Source organism: Ceratotherium simum, chromosome 37, assembly GCF_057802395.1.
Source record: "Ceratotherium simum simum isolate JZ-2026a chromosome 37, ASM5780239v1, whole genome shotgun sequence".
Classification (NCBI taxonomy): domain Eukaryota; kingdom Metazoa; phylum Chordata; class Mammalia; order Perissodactyla; family Rhinocerotidae; genus Ceratotherium; species Ceratotherium simum.
The window spans coordinates 1,862,395-1,877,064 of record NC_141936.1 but is presented as its reverse complement, the minus strand read 5'-3'; the positions used below and the strand labels follow the sequence as shown (position 1 = coordinate 1,877,064).

General features: G+C 59.0%; 1 protein-coding gene across 1 annotated transcript; it reads right to left on the bottom strand.

Annotated features, from left to right (window-relative positions):
• Positions 1-2,212: 2,212 nt before the first annotated feature.
• On the bottom strand, positions 2,213-12,830 carry MAB21L4 (mab-21 like 4). The gene is made up of 5 exons (XM_004427747.3): positions 11,956-12,830; positions 7,295-7,520; positions 5,354-5,507; positions 3,599-3,955; positions 2,213-2,735 (listed from the first exon to the last, which is right to left on the bottom strand). Exons 1-5 carry the CDS (start codon positions 12,434-12,436, stop codon positions 2,643-2,645), a joined length of 1,311 nt encoding a protein of 436 aa, XP_004427804.1. The 5' UTR covers positions 12,437-12,830; the 3' UTR covers positions 2,213-2,642.
• Positions 12,831-14,670: the final 1,840 nt, after the last annotated feature.

Here is a 14,670-nt window from a genome sequence, read left to right as displayed (position 1 = left end):
ATTGTGGGGTCGTACTTTAAGTATAGGTTTAACTTTATAAGGCACTGCCCCAAAAGTCTCTGAGGCTGTTGTAACAGTTTACATTCTCACCAGAAGTGTATGCAAGTTCTAGTTGCTTCACATCCTCACTGACATTTGGTGTTGTCTTTTTTCTGGTGGTGTGGAATTGTATCTAATTTGGTTTTAGTTTGCATTTCCCTGATGACTAACGATGTTGAGCACCTTTTCCTGAGCTTTTTGGCCATTTGTGTATCTTCTTTTGAGAAGTGTCAGCTCAAGTATTTTGCTCATATTATTTATATTTTCGTCTTGTTTTTGTTGACTTGTGACAGTTATTTTACATAGTCTGCATACTGTCAGCTACATATGTCATGAGTATTTTCTCCTACTCTGTGGCTTACCTATTCATTTTCTTAATCATGTCTTTCAAAGAGCATATATCTTCAATCTTGATGAAGTCCTATTTATCCACGTGTTTTCTTTTATGGTCTGTGCTCTAGAGAATCTTTGCCAACTTTGAGGTCCTGAAAACATCTTCCTTTGTTTTCTTCTAGAAACTTTATGGTGTCAGCTTTTATGTTTAGGTTTATGATCGACCTCAAATTAATTTTGTGCATGAAGTGAAATAGGGGTCCAGGTTTGTTTTTATCCATATGGATATCTTCTCATTCCAGCAACATCTGTTAAACTCTAAATTGACTTGGCAACTTTGTTAGTTGACTGTATGTGTAGGTCTGTTTCTGGCCTCTCTCTTCTGTTTCATTTTTGTATATATCTCCATTCTTATGTCAATACTACATGTCTTAAATATTGTAGCTTCATAGTAAGTCTTGCAAGTAGAACGAGTCCTCCAATTTTGTTCTCCCCTTTAAAGATTGTTCGTCCTATCCTAGATCCTTTGAATTCTCATATAAATTTTAGAATCGTCTTGTCGAGAGCTTGCTGGAATTTTGATAGGAATTGCACTAAATCTACATGTTGTATATTTTGGATAACAGTTCCTTATCAGCTGTGTCTTTTGCAAATATTTTCTCCCAGTCTGTGGTTTATCTTTTCATTCTCTTAACATCGTCTTTCACAGAGCAGAGTTTTTAATTTCAGTGAAGTTCAGCATATTAACTATTCCTTTTGCAGATTGTGCTCTTGGTGTTGTATCTAAAAAGTCATCGCCAAACCCAAAGTCATCTAGGTTTTCTCCCGCTTCTAGGAGTTTTATAGTATTTCATTTTGATCCATCTGATTTTCCTGAGGTGGCGCTGGTGACATAAAGTCTTTGAGGGTGGTGCTAAGTTCTGTTATTGCACCCAGGATACGGTACGCTGGACCATTATGGCCATGGGGTGGAGTTGGTTTTAAAGTCTTCCCTTTGGCCTTTCCTCCCATGATGGCTCTTACTCCTACTAAGTATGACCATCCTGATACTCACTCAGACACCAAGGAAATGACCACAGGGTGGGCCTGGACACTTTGTACCTATTGTGAATCAGAGCAGACCAAGATTCTGTCTTCTGCAAAGCCCTCACTCTAATGGCATTTTGTGTCTCCTATATTGGTGTCAACTCAGGCCCTGAATCCCAGTCATCCAAGGACCTGGCCTTTCCTCTCCTCCGTGTGTGGTTACTCTGGTACGTGGCCATAGGTCCCTCTGGAGGAGGTTGGGGGAAGTTGCTGCTACATGTACTTGTTATGGGATTGCAGGTCCCTTCCCAGGAGTCTGTGGTGTGGGCTATGGCTCAGAAGCTGAGGAGCAAAGAGAGTGGAGAGTAGAAAACATCTGCTGGGCTGGGGCACACGGGGGTCACTGGGACCCTCTGCATGAGCAGCTCAGTGGGGAAGGGGCTACAGGCTGGCTGCAGTGGGCTGATGAGAGAATTTGAGGTGGGGAAATAGAGCAGAGAGACTGGATGGAGGAGCTAGCGTCAGATGCCACAAGAGGCTGCCTTACACAGGAGACAGGGCACCTCCACTGTGACAGGAGGAGGCAGACAGGACCAGTACAGGGCTGGCAGTGGGGGCTGTGGGTATCCCCTCTGTCGGCTTCAGTTTCCTCTGTGGACTAGAAGGTGGGGATGCCTGGGAAAGGAGGATCATTCTCAGAGAATGAAGAAAGTGTGAAATTGTCTGTCTACACACAAGCCTCTTTCACTTCTGCATTTCCAAGGGAAATTGTCTCCACATAGATATACACAAAGCAGTAGGCACCGTCTTCATTGTGTGTATCCAGTGCATTAATTTATTCAAGATCCAAGATCCCATCTACAGTATTTCATCACCACAGAGCAGCGTACGGTGCAGGGGGGGACAAGCTCTCGAACTCCAGGTTTCATGCACACTTGGTTTTCAGAGTCTTGATGACATCCCACGGGATGGGTCAACACGCATCACGTGAAATACACGGCCCCTTCATCCCAAGCCTTCACCCGAGGAGACAAGGCAGCTGCTCCAGAAGGCCTGCTGCCCAGCACCCTCAGATCCCACAGGGCCATCCCCTGGCTGGTCTGAGGTGGTCCCTGGGGTTGAAGTCCCTCCACCAGCCACCACCCGCCTCAAAGTGAAGTCTGTTCCCTTCTCCAAATGTCCTGGGAGCCTCCTGTGGAGGTGGTGCAGCCAGGCTGTGGGTGGCAGAGACTAGGCCGCCCTGCTCAGCTCTCCTCACCACCCAGGGCCTTGGTCTTCTGGAAGATGCTCTGCATGGCTGAGATCCGGTCCTTGTCCTGGATGTTGAAGACCTGGAACTGTGGGCAGGGTGGGGGACAGAAGGGTCACAGAGACATCTGGGAGCCCATCACAGGTCCTGGGACACAGAGTGGGACAACTTGCGCTTGCTGACCACAGGGCCTTCCTGCCTCTGGGTCTCCACCTGAACAGTCCTTCCCACAGGTGGACCCACCCAGGGTCCCCTCCTCCGGGGGCCCTTCTTCACACACGGGTGTCCCTGGATGGAGCTGACACAGAGGAGGCCCCATGAGGTGCTTGTTGAGGGCTGAGCACGAGTCATGCCCTGGAAGGAGACCATGTTGGCTCTTTGGGGTGACGATGGGGGTGGCCCTAGAGGGAGGAACGGGAGTGGGCTCTGTGGGGGTGGGGAGGGGAGGGCTTAGCAGAGCTGGCAGAACCTTGGGGCTCAAGGAGGGACAACTGGCAGAGCAGCCAGGCACCCCCAAACACAAAGCCAGAGGATGCAAAGTCCTGAGGGACATGGCCGAGGGACCCCTGAGTCCAAGGATGCAGCTGGAAACTGTTTCCATGACGCCCAGGAACGGCCACACTCCTTCATGAGGAGTAAGCCCTAGGGTAGGCAGGTGGGGCTCTCAGCACTCATCAAGTGTGCATTTGCAGGTGAATCTGGTGGGAATGGGGGCAGGCTCAGACATGATGCCCTGGTTCCCAGATACCACTGGGTCCACTAGTGGGCAGGGGACACTCATGGCTTATCTGACCCCCAGATGTCATGTCTTTCTCCAACAGATGCTCTGGAGGCCTGACCTGACCCCAGCCTTCCTCGGGCTCCTGACCCTGGGGGAGTGGACCAGGGCTCTGTCCCCACCCTCATGTGACCCTGGGCTTGCCCGAGGCTCCGTTAGCAGGCCTTGCCCACCTTGTCCAGCAGGACATCGAAGTAGGCGGTGGCCCAGTAGGTGGGGTCGCTGGCGGGCAGCTGCAGGAGTGCCTTGATCCCGTTGCCAATGCGCGGCGGGGGGCTGCGGCCCAGGTGGGTGACGTGGATGCGCAGGAATGCCTCAGGCTGGCTGGCGAAGCGCTCCACACGCTGGTAGAGGGCATTGAGGTCCAGGCCAGAGTCCTGCAGCAGGTTCCGCTCGGGGTAGAGGAAGTGGGGCAGGTTCCTGGTGGCCAGGCAGCAGAGCAGCACCACCAGCAGACGGTACCCGGAGCCCTGCAGCTCCGCCCAGTCCTCGGGTGCCGGGAAGAGCACCGAGGCCCACAGCAGCACCGTCTGCGGGTGGTTGGGACGGCCGGGTCATGACCTCACCTGGCTGGTGGGGTGTGGCCTGGCCCAGGCCCAGGCTAACACACCCCACTCTGCCCTCCCACCACCCTCACCCCTGGCCACCCACAGCCTGCCACCCTCATCAAAGATGACCCCGGCCCCGCCGGAACTTCTCCCCCACGCTTCTTGCCTCCCCTGCTGTTCCCATGTGAGTCCCAGCCCCTTCCCACCTGTTGCCCCCAGTCTGGCACCTCGCTTGACTCCCTGGCCAAGCTCAGCAGGACCTCGGGGCCCCACCCCAGCTTCCCCTCCATGGTGCCCCACGGTGTCCCCAGGACAGCCACCCAGCACCCCTCTAGCTGGATTCTGAGGCTCCTACCCACCCTCCAGGCCTTTCTCTCATGCCTCCCACCACTGACCTCCTACTCATTCCCTGCAGCTCAACCCAAAAAGCCCTCCTCTGTGGCATTGTCCCAGCCCATCTGTGTGCACAGGATGCCTGGGCCCAGAATACGTCTGAAACTGCAAAAGTGGACTTACCTGGCTGCCCCGGGTGCCCCCACCCCTGCTCCTGAGCCCCCCAGCCAGGGGTTTCTCTCCTCTTATACAGTTGCCCGGCTGCGTCTCACATCGCCTCCCTCCACCGGCCCCCATCAGCCCTTGTTCACTGCGGGGCTTGGGGGCCACTGTGTATCAGAGCCCAAGGGAGCGCTGGAAGCTGGCACTCCCTCAGGGGTGGGGCTGGAGGCCTGAGAGGGGCAGTGAGTGGCTGGCCTGAGGTCACAGGGGGGCTCGTGGCAGAGCCATCTTCTGCCCCAGGATGGGCCACCTCTCTCTTGAGCCCCCCCCCCCCCGTGCGTGGAGCCACGCTCCTCACCACTGCTCACTCAGGGCAGAGACCCCAGGCCTCTGCAGCCCCCACCAGCTTCCCATTCCCCGCCTTAGGGGTTTGGGGTAGGTCACAGCCCCTGGCCCTGCCCTCCCTCGCTCTTCTCAGCGCCCAAGGGTTACAGAGCCCTGGAGGACACAGCAGCCCAGTGAGCGGCAAAGAAGGGGTGCCGGGACTGGGGTGGTTCCACTCAGAGGGGGATCCCCTGGCTGGTAACATTCACACACACAGGGCAGGACGGCAAGGGCGTTGGGACGGAATGGCCTGACACCAGCTGGCGGGCTCTGTGCAGCGCCCTGCAGCCAGACGTCACTCATAAGCCACTGCCTCTCTTCCCCGGAACCTGGGAGAGGCCTCCAAACCTTCCCACACGGAGCTCACTCCAGGCTGTCCACTGTAGGGATCTGGCAGGAGGGTCAAACCTGGGTGCCCCTGCCCCTGATCCCCCGGTTACAGACACAAGCCCAGCAGAGGTGGAGTGGGAGCAGGGCGCCCGCTGAGCCCCCCATGCGTACCTTCAGGTGGCCGAAGTTCAAGCCGGGGCGCTGGCCACCATCACGCCAGCTCTCATGGTTGACCCGGTCCAGGATGGAGAGACTGTCCAGGCGGTGACCCTGGAGGGAGCCCAGTGCTCCAAGCAGCCTCGTGAGCAGGTAGTCAGTGGAGACCCTGGGGGCCCAGACAGACACACCACACTTGGTCAGCGTCGGGCCTCAGCCAGGTGTCTGTGGGCACCCCGCAACCACAACTTATCCCCAGGCTTCTGTGGCCTCCCCAGGATCGGAAGCTCCTGAGCCCCACAGGACAGCCAAGACCACGACAGGGGCTGTCCCAGTGTACCCAGCCCAGCCCTCATGTGTCTTTCAGGAACTGCACTTGATGTGCTGTCAAATGTGCAACGTCTAGTCTTCATGTAGACACCAGGGCCCCAGAACACGGAGGGACGTAGGGAGCCTCCCGGCCAGGCCAGCCTTCTCTGTGTGGATGGGACGGTGCCACTCTGACCCTCCCAGGGTGGAGCAGTGCCTCCTGATCCCCAGGCAGGAGTACGGGTGGAGCCACCCCCAGCCTGGCAGGGTGTGACGTCACTCTATGCCCCCTTCTGGAAGCCCAGTCTCCACAGGGCAGCCACAGGACAGCCGGCGGGCTCAGAATCTCTGCCACCCCCCAGCAGTGCCCATAGCATGGGGTGTCGCACAACAGCGGTGCTCATTGTGGGCTTGCTGAGCGACTGAAGGGGTAGAACCTGGGGACGGCGTGCTACTGGGCCCCACTCTGTGGAGTCTCAATATGGACAGTTGTCCACCCACATGCCCCGAGTCTGTGGTGGATGGGGCACAGGAAAGGCCATTTCCCATTTACTTGCAAAAAATGACTCTGCTCAGGCCAGCCTTTCCCCTTCCTTTGTGGGCAGCAGTCATCCACAAGCCTCGAGGCAGCCCTGCTCTGTGCAAAGACAGGTTGGTGGGGAGCCCCGGGGGGCAGGGCTCATGGGGGTTCTGCTGAGTCTTCCCTAGTAGCAGAAAATCACAGAACGGCATAGCCAGTTGGGCTAATGTCATCCACTTCCAAGAATTAGCTCAACTATATAAGAGCACCCCCTGCTTACTTCAACCCGGGGCCACATTCCTAAAATCTCCCCACAGGCAGGAGAGCTGGCGGGCTGAGTCACCCTGGCCAAATCACCTTGCAGGTGAGGTGCTGAGTAAGCAGTGTCAGATCTGGACAGGGCTCAATCTCCAGCCTTTCGTGTAGGGTCTTGAGGGGGCCTCAGCCTCTGCCCTGTGCCCCCATTCCCTCCCTCCCTCTCACAGACACTGACTCGGGGCCTCCTCCTCCCTGCAGGTGCCAGGGGCCTGCAGACCCCTGGCGCGGAGACAGGGGAAATCAAGAAGAAGCTGCTGGGGCTCCAGGGCCGGGCAGGGGAGGGGCATCTTCAGGGGTGGGGGGACTCATGGCAGGGGACATATCAGATCATATCTGGGAAGGGCAGCCGATATAGAAGATGCTAGCAAAGCCCCAGTGCTAATTCATTAGACTCTGACCACCCTCACTGTGTGGCGACCCCTCTCAGCTGCTCCAGAATCCCACTGGCACCCTGGACATGTCACCTGTCCTCCTTGCTGTTTTCCCACCCGAAAGGAAGGTGCTGGGCTGGGTAAGGAAGGGTCCCATCCAGGGAAGCCTTCTGCACTCTGGGTTTCTCCGAGTCTCTCCTCACAGCCTGATGCCGACCCACTCCCCGGGCGGCAGAGGGCACAGCTCTATTCTCCCTGCACCTCTGAGAGGGTCAAAGCTGGCAGCAGGGAGCGAGCATCATGTCAGATCCCAAATTCCCCCAAAGACCCCAGTGACATCTGTGTGGTCCAGATGCCCATGGGGCAAAGGCAGGCAGGAGACCTCACAGATCCTCCTGCCCAGAGTGGGACCCCACAGACCCAGGAGGCACATCCTACCTCCAGTGCTGGGCACTGGCCGGCACCAGAGCCACCTCTTGGCTGATGATTCTTTTCAAGCTGCCCTCGGGGAAGCCGGGTATCAGCTGAGCCCCCTCCAGGGCGGGCACCCTGTGCTTCCTCCGCACCACGGGCACGATGTTGAAGCGGATCGTTCTCCAGCCACTGGACACCAGCAGGGACAGGCAGAGCTCCTCCTCCCTCAGGCTGGCTGCGTTCAGAGAACCTGCAACGACCCACCCGTTGTGCCGGTCCCTCATCTGGGCTCCGCCCTGCCTCCCAGGACACTCCACGGACCTCCTCCTGCAGCCCCTCGGCCTGTGCTGCCCTCCCCACCTCTCACCTTGGCCCTCTCTGCCCCGCCCCAGCCACCACCCACAGCCTGCTGCTCCTCTGCCTCCACACCTGCGTCCACCCAGAACCCCAGCCAGGCGCGGTTCACGCCTGCACAACAGTTATGGGCGGAATTGTGACCCCAAAATGTCTGTGTGGAAGCTCTAACCCCCAGTACCTCAGACTGTGACTGTGTTTGGAGATGGGGTCTTTAAAGAGGCAACTAAGGTAAAATGAGGCCATTAGGGTGGGCCCTAATCCGCCTGGTCTTTACAGAAAAGGAACACAGGGAGGACACGGAGAGAAGGCCATGTGAAGACAGGGTGAGAGGGTGGCATCTGCAAGCCAGGCAGTGAGGAACCAACCCTGCCGGCACCTTCAACTTGGACTTCCAGCATCCAGAACTATAGCGAAACAAGTTCTGCTGTTTAAGCTGCCCAGTCTGCGGTGTATGTTACGCGGCAGCCCGAGCTGACTAATGCAACAAGGATGCTGTTCATCTGTGTGATTGTCATCTTAGCGATGTCATGGCCTCAGTGATGACAGTGGCATCTGCGCTGAGGTTTTCCTTTGCCAGGTGCCCAGGTCCTCATCAAACGTCTTCATCACCAGTCTCCCTTGCCCTCACCCCTGGTGGCCCAAGCCTGGTGGCTGCACCTCCCCAGGCCTTCCTGACTCCTCCAGCTCTGCTCTAGCCCTGGGACCGTGGTCCCCCTGCAGCCCAGGCTCCCCCTCCCCATGGCTGCCCTCTTGTCAGGAGGAGGGGGTGGCAGCATCGGCCCAGGCTGGGCCAGGGGAGGCCAGGGCTCAAAGAGGAGCAGTTCTGCCCCAGGGTGGGGCCCCTTGGCAAGTGGTCTCTGGTGCTGCCCCACTGGGTGCTGGGTCTGAGGCCCCCATCTGCCTGACACCTGGGGGGTCTCGTCAGGTCCTTCCTGCAGGTCCTCCTTCAAGCACCCCCTGAGGCCCCAGGCGGCTCTGAGACCCGGCAGCTCTTTGCTGGAGGAAGATGAGGCAGGGTCTCTAACGCTTCTCTCTGAGTGGCTGGTTTTCGAGGCTGCAGCCCAATGCCCAGACATCCCCAGTGCCTGCTCAGTCTTCAGGAAAAGTCTTGGAGTGGGTGCTCTTGGTGCCCCTAGCACCCCCAGATGTGACAGCTCACAGCCACCCCCCTTTGGCTGCCAGGCCACTTGTCCTGCAGTGCCGGGATGTTGGGTCCCACACTCCCAGCAGCCTGTAGCCAGGGAGGGACGCACGGGGCTTTAACAGCCCAACGCCTGGGAGGGCAGCCTCTGTAGTCACTCACATTCCAGAGCCCAGGAGGGTCGGGTTGAGGCTGGACTTCTCCTGATCAGACCTGCTCGCTCCTTCCCACCCCCTCCTCCTCCCTTGAAGCTTCCCTGAGAGCCCCCTAAGTCAGCCCCATGCACGGGAATCCTCTTCTTAGACTCTGCCCCTCATACACCTCTCAGGGGCTGGGGGCGTGAAGGACAGGGCTGGGCCCCAGGATCGGTCCCTGCGGGAGAGAACATGTGGGGTCCCTGAAGGCCTTGGCTGGCCAGGGTTGGGAGGAGCCCTCTTTGCCCAGCACCCAGGAGGCCCTGACCCAGAAGGCTGACGGTGAACTGAGCCCAGCCACCCTGGATTCCATTCACTCCCAGGTCCTTGCACAAGAGCCCTCACCTCCTGCCACACCACAGATGACACATTCCAGCAGAGATGCTTCCCGCTCCTCTCCCCCTCAGACCAGAACCCACGCCCCCAACACAGAGTCCCCAGACCACTCAGGAGGGACATTCCATGGGGCGATGGGGCTGGGGCTGGGGCTGGGGTGGTGGGGGGCATTCTGGTATGACCAGGGGCCCTCTGACCTTCTACTTCGGTTGTCCTTTCCCCTCAAAAAACAAATTAATACCAGAAAGAGTGAGGAGGGTAAGCTGGGCCAGCGTCTGCTGTGGGTGGCAGGGGGTACCCTCATCACTGGCCCTGACCAGCACTGGCCAGACCTGGGGCAGTCTCTTCTCCCCTCCCCCAGCACTGCCCAGCCAAGGTGCCAGGATCAGAGGTCAGGGGGGCCAACGAGCTGGGAGCCATGGCCCAAAGGGAGTCCCCAACACGTGCCTTGGAGAAAGGTCTCCACGGCAAGTGAGTGAGCCCAGCCCACCCTAGCCCATCCACAGCCCTGGGGGTCCTGCAGGAAGGAGCCTGGCCCCCCCTTATGTGGACCCCACCCCCCCAATCTCCTGCAGGGCAGCTCCGCCCACCTCCTGGGACCCAGCCCAGAGCAGGTCCTGGCTCTGCCACCTGGGCCACTCCAATACCCATCATGGGCCTCAGTTTCCCATCAGTTAAGGGAGAGAAGTGATCCCTGGCCCCTCTCAGTTCAGCGTTTGAGGCATCTGTCATGCAAAGCCACTGCTGATGGCTTCATTTCCTTATCTACCATTGATCACACATGTTGTCCATTAAAAGGTGGCGTGGAAGGCAGCCTGCCACATCCACCCCTCTCCCCACCACTCCCCACCTCAGCCCCTATCTGGTCTCACCGGTTCCCAGGGTGGAAGCAGCCTGATCCTGTCACCTGGGGCTGCCACTTCCCTTTTAAGGTAAGTGTCAAGGAGTATTGCCTGGAATTTCCCTGCCAGCTCGCGGGGCCTCTGGGTGTGGCTCCCAGCCTCTCTGCTTCCGCAGCCAGGAAGCCAGCTGGGGTGCTGAGGAGGAGCCTGGAGCTCAGAGTGTGCCCGAAGGGCCTGGGGCTGGGCATAGCCTCATGCTCACCCCAACAGGGGGGTCTGTCTCCTGGGTGGGGTGGAGGGCCCACAGGTGACAGGGCCAGGTGGGAACAGCCACGTTAGTTCATGCAAGAAGACAGAAACAGTCCTGCAAAGCCGCCTGCAGTAGTTGGAAGGTTCAAAAGATGACCAGAGAAGATGTCGGAGAGTCCCGGGCTCCGGGAACGCCAAATGACAGGCTCAGGCCACCCTGTGAGGCGCTGTTTATCATCAGCCCCAAGGGGGTAGCCACCTGCCCAAGTCACCAGGCAGGTCTGCGGAGGAGCAAGGGTTAGAAGCCACCCCTCCTGGTGTTGGAAGTCTGTCCAGAGGCCCGGGTACCTTCTGAATCTCCCATGTCAGCATGAAGACACGTGCCTGGCTTCCCCAGAACACACAGGAAGCAGCCAGGAGGAAAGGGTGGTCCTGCAGGCTCAGATGGCTGCCGTCCCCATGCCAGCAGGTGGGCCTGAGCCTGGATGTGCAGCCAGACCTGGGCTCCCTATGCTGGGCAGCCCAGGGCACGTCCCTCAGGGGGGCCGACCATCCCCGCTCACTGAGCTCACGGCAGATGTAAGGACCAGGCGAATACCAGGTGACTCAAGGCAACAAATCTGTGGGAGCAAGTGGCAGTTGCCACCGCCGCATGCCTGTAGCTTCCCAAAGGAAGCAGGACATTTTGTTTCCATTCCCAATGCCCTGCCGGGACGACTCGACCCCCCAGGAGGATGGGCTTCGTCACTTGGGGCCCCCGCTGTCCTGGGCCCTGCACAGGCTGCACCCGTCCTTCCAGCACCATCACGGGCCCTGCAGCCCCTGCTGGAGGGAAGCCCACTGCTCTGGCCCTGCTGGGAGCCCTGCCCACCCCAGGCTCACCACCCCCAGATCACATCAACAAGGCACCCAGAGAAACACTCAGGTCAGATGCCTGGTTCACTTGGAAGTATCCCGCCACAGAGCCTGCTAGGGGCCCATGACACCAATTAGCTGCTGGGCCATAAATTGAAACAGACCTGTGCACAAACGTGCATGCATGCATATCCACCCACACACAGTCACATGTGTGCATACTCACATGTACACACACATACATATACGTGTTCACAATCCTGCACAGTCACGCACTTACACACATGCACACACATACCTGTACACACACACGTAGTCCTCCCAACCCAGCACAGTGTGATCAGATGCTGGAAGTGGGGACAGCTGTGAGGACTGTCACGTTGAGCTGGGAGTGTAACAGAACCACTTGCCCAGAACTGTGTCGGGGACCCTCATCAAGCAAGTCAACTGGAAAACCACATGCTGGTCACAGTTTCCAGCTGTTTAAAAAATAACAGCACCATGTAAAATTAGGTAACATGAAATGCATGACCTGTCTTCTTAGAGGTGTTTGGAACTAGAAAGAACCACAGAGTGTTGTCTCCTGACTTGTGTGCCCCTGACATGTGCATCGAGCGGTCACACGCCTGTGCACACACACACTGCCATCAGACATGTGTGCACTCCCGCACAGGCCCACAGAGAGCATGCACAGTGTGGTTTGGCCGCTACCTGGCGTGATGAGGCTGTGGTGCTTGCAGTGCACAATGGCCGCCACCAGAAGGTCCTTGAGGACGTGCAGGACCTTGCCGGGCACGATGTGGCCGCAGTACTTGGCACTGTCCTCCGAAGCACTGAAGACGTCGTCTGTCATCCACCGCTCCAGGCCGGCCACCTCCCTGGGGACGCCCAGGCGGCAGGATGCGGGGCCATCCCCTGTCTCGGTGGCCCCCAGCTCCTCGATCAGGAGGGCCTCGGCGTCCACCCACAGGGGCACTTCCATGTCCAGCGGGTCCTCCGAGGAGCGCAGGGCAAACTGGAAGGCCTCCAGGTCGTGCGAGTAGTCTACGAGGAAGCGGGGGTCCCGGGCGTGCACGTGCTCCAGCACCGTGAGCAACACGTTCTCCGCAAGCTGGTGGTCCTGTGCCCGGGGCGCCCCCCGGGAGCGGATGGCCTGCAGGTAGTGGTGCCACAGGGGCACCTGCACAGCCATGGCTGGGGGCAGTCAGAGAGCACAGCCCTTGAGGACCTCTCTAAGGCCGCTGTGCATACGGGCCAGGAGGAGGCACCTGCCAGGTGAGAAGCAGGTCTGCAGGTGGGGCACCAGCTCCCCGCAGAGCAGAATTCCAGAGTGACAGGCGGGTGTGGTGCAGTGGGTTAAGTAGCTGAACTTGGCCTAGGCCTTTGAAGTGAGGATGAGTCAGTCACCAATTATTAGGACTGTCACAGGGGCAGGGAGGCAGGGCCTGGTGACTACCTGCGAAGGTCTCACTGGGCGCCTCCCACCCATCACACGGACTCTGCAACTTGGGCCCAAGGTGCATTCAGGCTCAGGACAGCCCCGGAGAAATACCACACTCAAGACTTCCGCCGGCCTCCTCCGGCTGTGCTGTCCCTAGAGGTGAGGGGTCTGTTTCTGGTGTTCCCCCTCCCACCCTCATCCCATAGCAGCAGATGCTGTCTCTGTGATATCAGGGCCACTCCACCAGACTGGGGGGTACATGTGGCATCCCCATTGCTCAGATGAGAAAGAGGAGGCGGGGCATCTCACTCTATCCTCTCTCTGAGGCAGCCTGGAAAGCCATGAGCCTCAGGCCAGGACTGGGGGCCGCGTTTCCATAGTAATCTGAACATCCCCTCTGACACCAGTGCCGGGCTTAAAGCTGGGAGCCTCACACTTGGTGCCTACCACAGCCCAGGCTTGAATCCTGCCTCTTCCCCTGCAGGGCTGTGCATCAAGCCCCCAGCCCAGAGCCCGGGGCCCTCAGGCTGCCCACCCCCCACCCTGCCGGGCCCTGGGCCTGAGAGGAGCTGGCACTCACCTGGGCCTGAGCTGGAGCGAGTCTGGTTCTAGGGAAAGTCTCTGTGGCTCCACCTCGCTGAGATGGAAAGCCACGCCCTGCCTGCTCCCTCCCGCACCTGCGCTGGGCCGCCCCGTCTGGCCCAGCCCAGCTCCCTGCTCAGAGCTATTCAAGTCCCAACCAGCAGGCAGGAGCTGCTCCTGCTGACCCTTGGCCCCTCTGGCTGGCCTTGGGCATCGGGTGCTCCCCGCCGGAGCAACTACAAACAACAAAATGTAGAGATGGCCCCCAGCCAGGTATGTGGAGATACCGCCCTTGCAGCCCTCCAGGGGAGCCCCCGCCCCCACCCATGCATGGGCCTCCGATACTCAGGGAGCTGCTCCTGAGTCAAAGCTGCGGGCAGAACTGGATCCAAGGCACTCACTTCCTGGTGCTTGGAAGCCCCTCTGCGAAGCTGCAGCCCCACTGAACAAGTCTCTGCTTCCATGCCTCCCAGGACGGGGAGCTCATCACCTCACGGGGCACTTCCCTTCCCACTGTCAAGCAGAGACAGCTTTCCCTCCTCAAACCTGGCCCAGTCCTGTCCTCTGGGGTTGCCCAGAGCACATCTGCCCCTTGCCCAGGACAGCTGCTCAGGTTCAAGGACCCACACGCCCTCAGCCCACCTCATACCCCATCTGCATCCCCCTCTATTCCCCACATACACTGCCGTTTGTCGTGGCCCCTCTGTCTGCATGGGACTCTGACCTGCAGGGAGGGTCACTGCTGCAGAGGAGCTCGGGTCCTGCAGGCCTGACGCTGACCCTCAGTCACAGGGCGCAGGCAGCTCCTGGCTCCACTGTCTGTGACTCGAGGATTCGCACGCTCCTCCGCTCCACTTTCCCAGGAACTGCACAGCTCTCCTGAATTCTCCCCTCCTCCACTGGTCACCTCACCCTTGTTGCGTCCATCATGGCTCTTTGCTGACACCCCTGGCTCCCCTGTACCCTAGGCCCAGGCACCTCACAGCAACTCTGCGTCAGCCCTTGGACGTCTCTCAGGCACCTCACACCCAACAAGCTCAACGTGGGTCTCCAATCTTCCCCAGAGGAGAGCAGTGCTCACACCCCCAGGATCCCATCTCAGGGGTTACCCCACTTCTGCCCAGTTAGCCCTGGAGTCGCCCCTCCCCTCTCTGCACACCCATGCCCACCCCCAGCCTGTCTACCTTAGCCCCACATCTCTCCTCCCTGTGCCTCTGCCCCCATCCGAGGCACTCCCCACGGCCTCACGCTTCCCCTAGCCTCCTAGAGCCCGCCCACCCAGGGACAGGGAATCCCACCGTGTGACACTCTGGCTTCACCCCTCTCCCAGCTTGCATTCCTCACAGGACAGGGGAACCCTCACCTCCTCCCCTGACCTAGCAGCAGACCCTGCCTGGCTGACT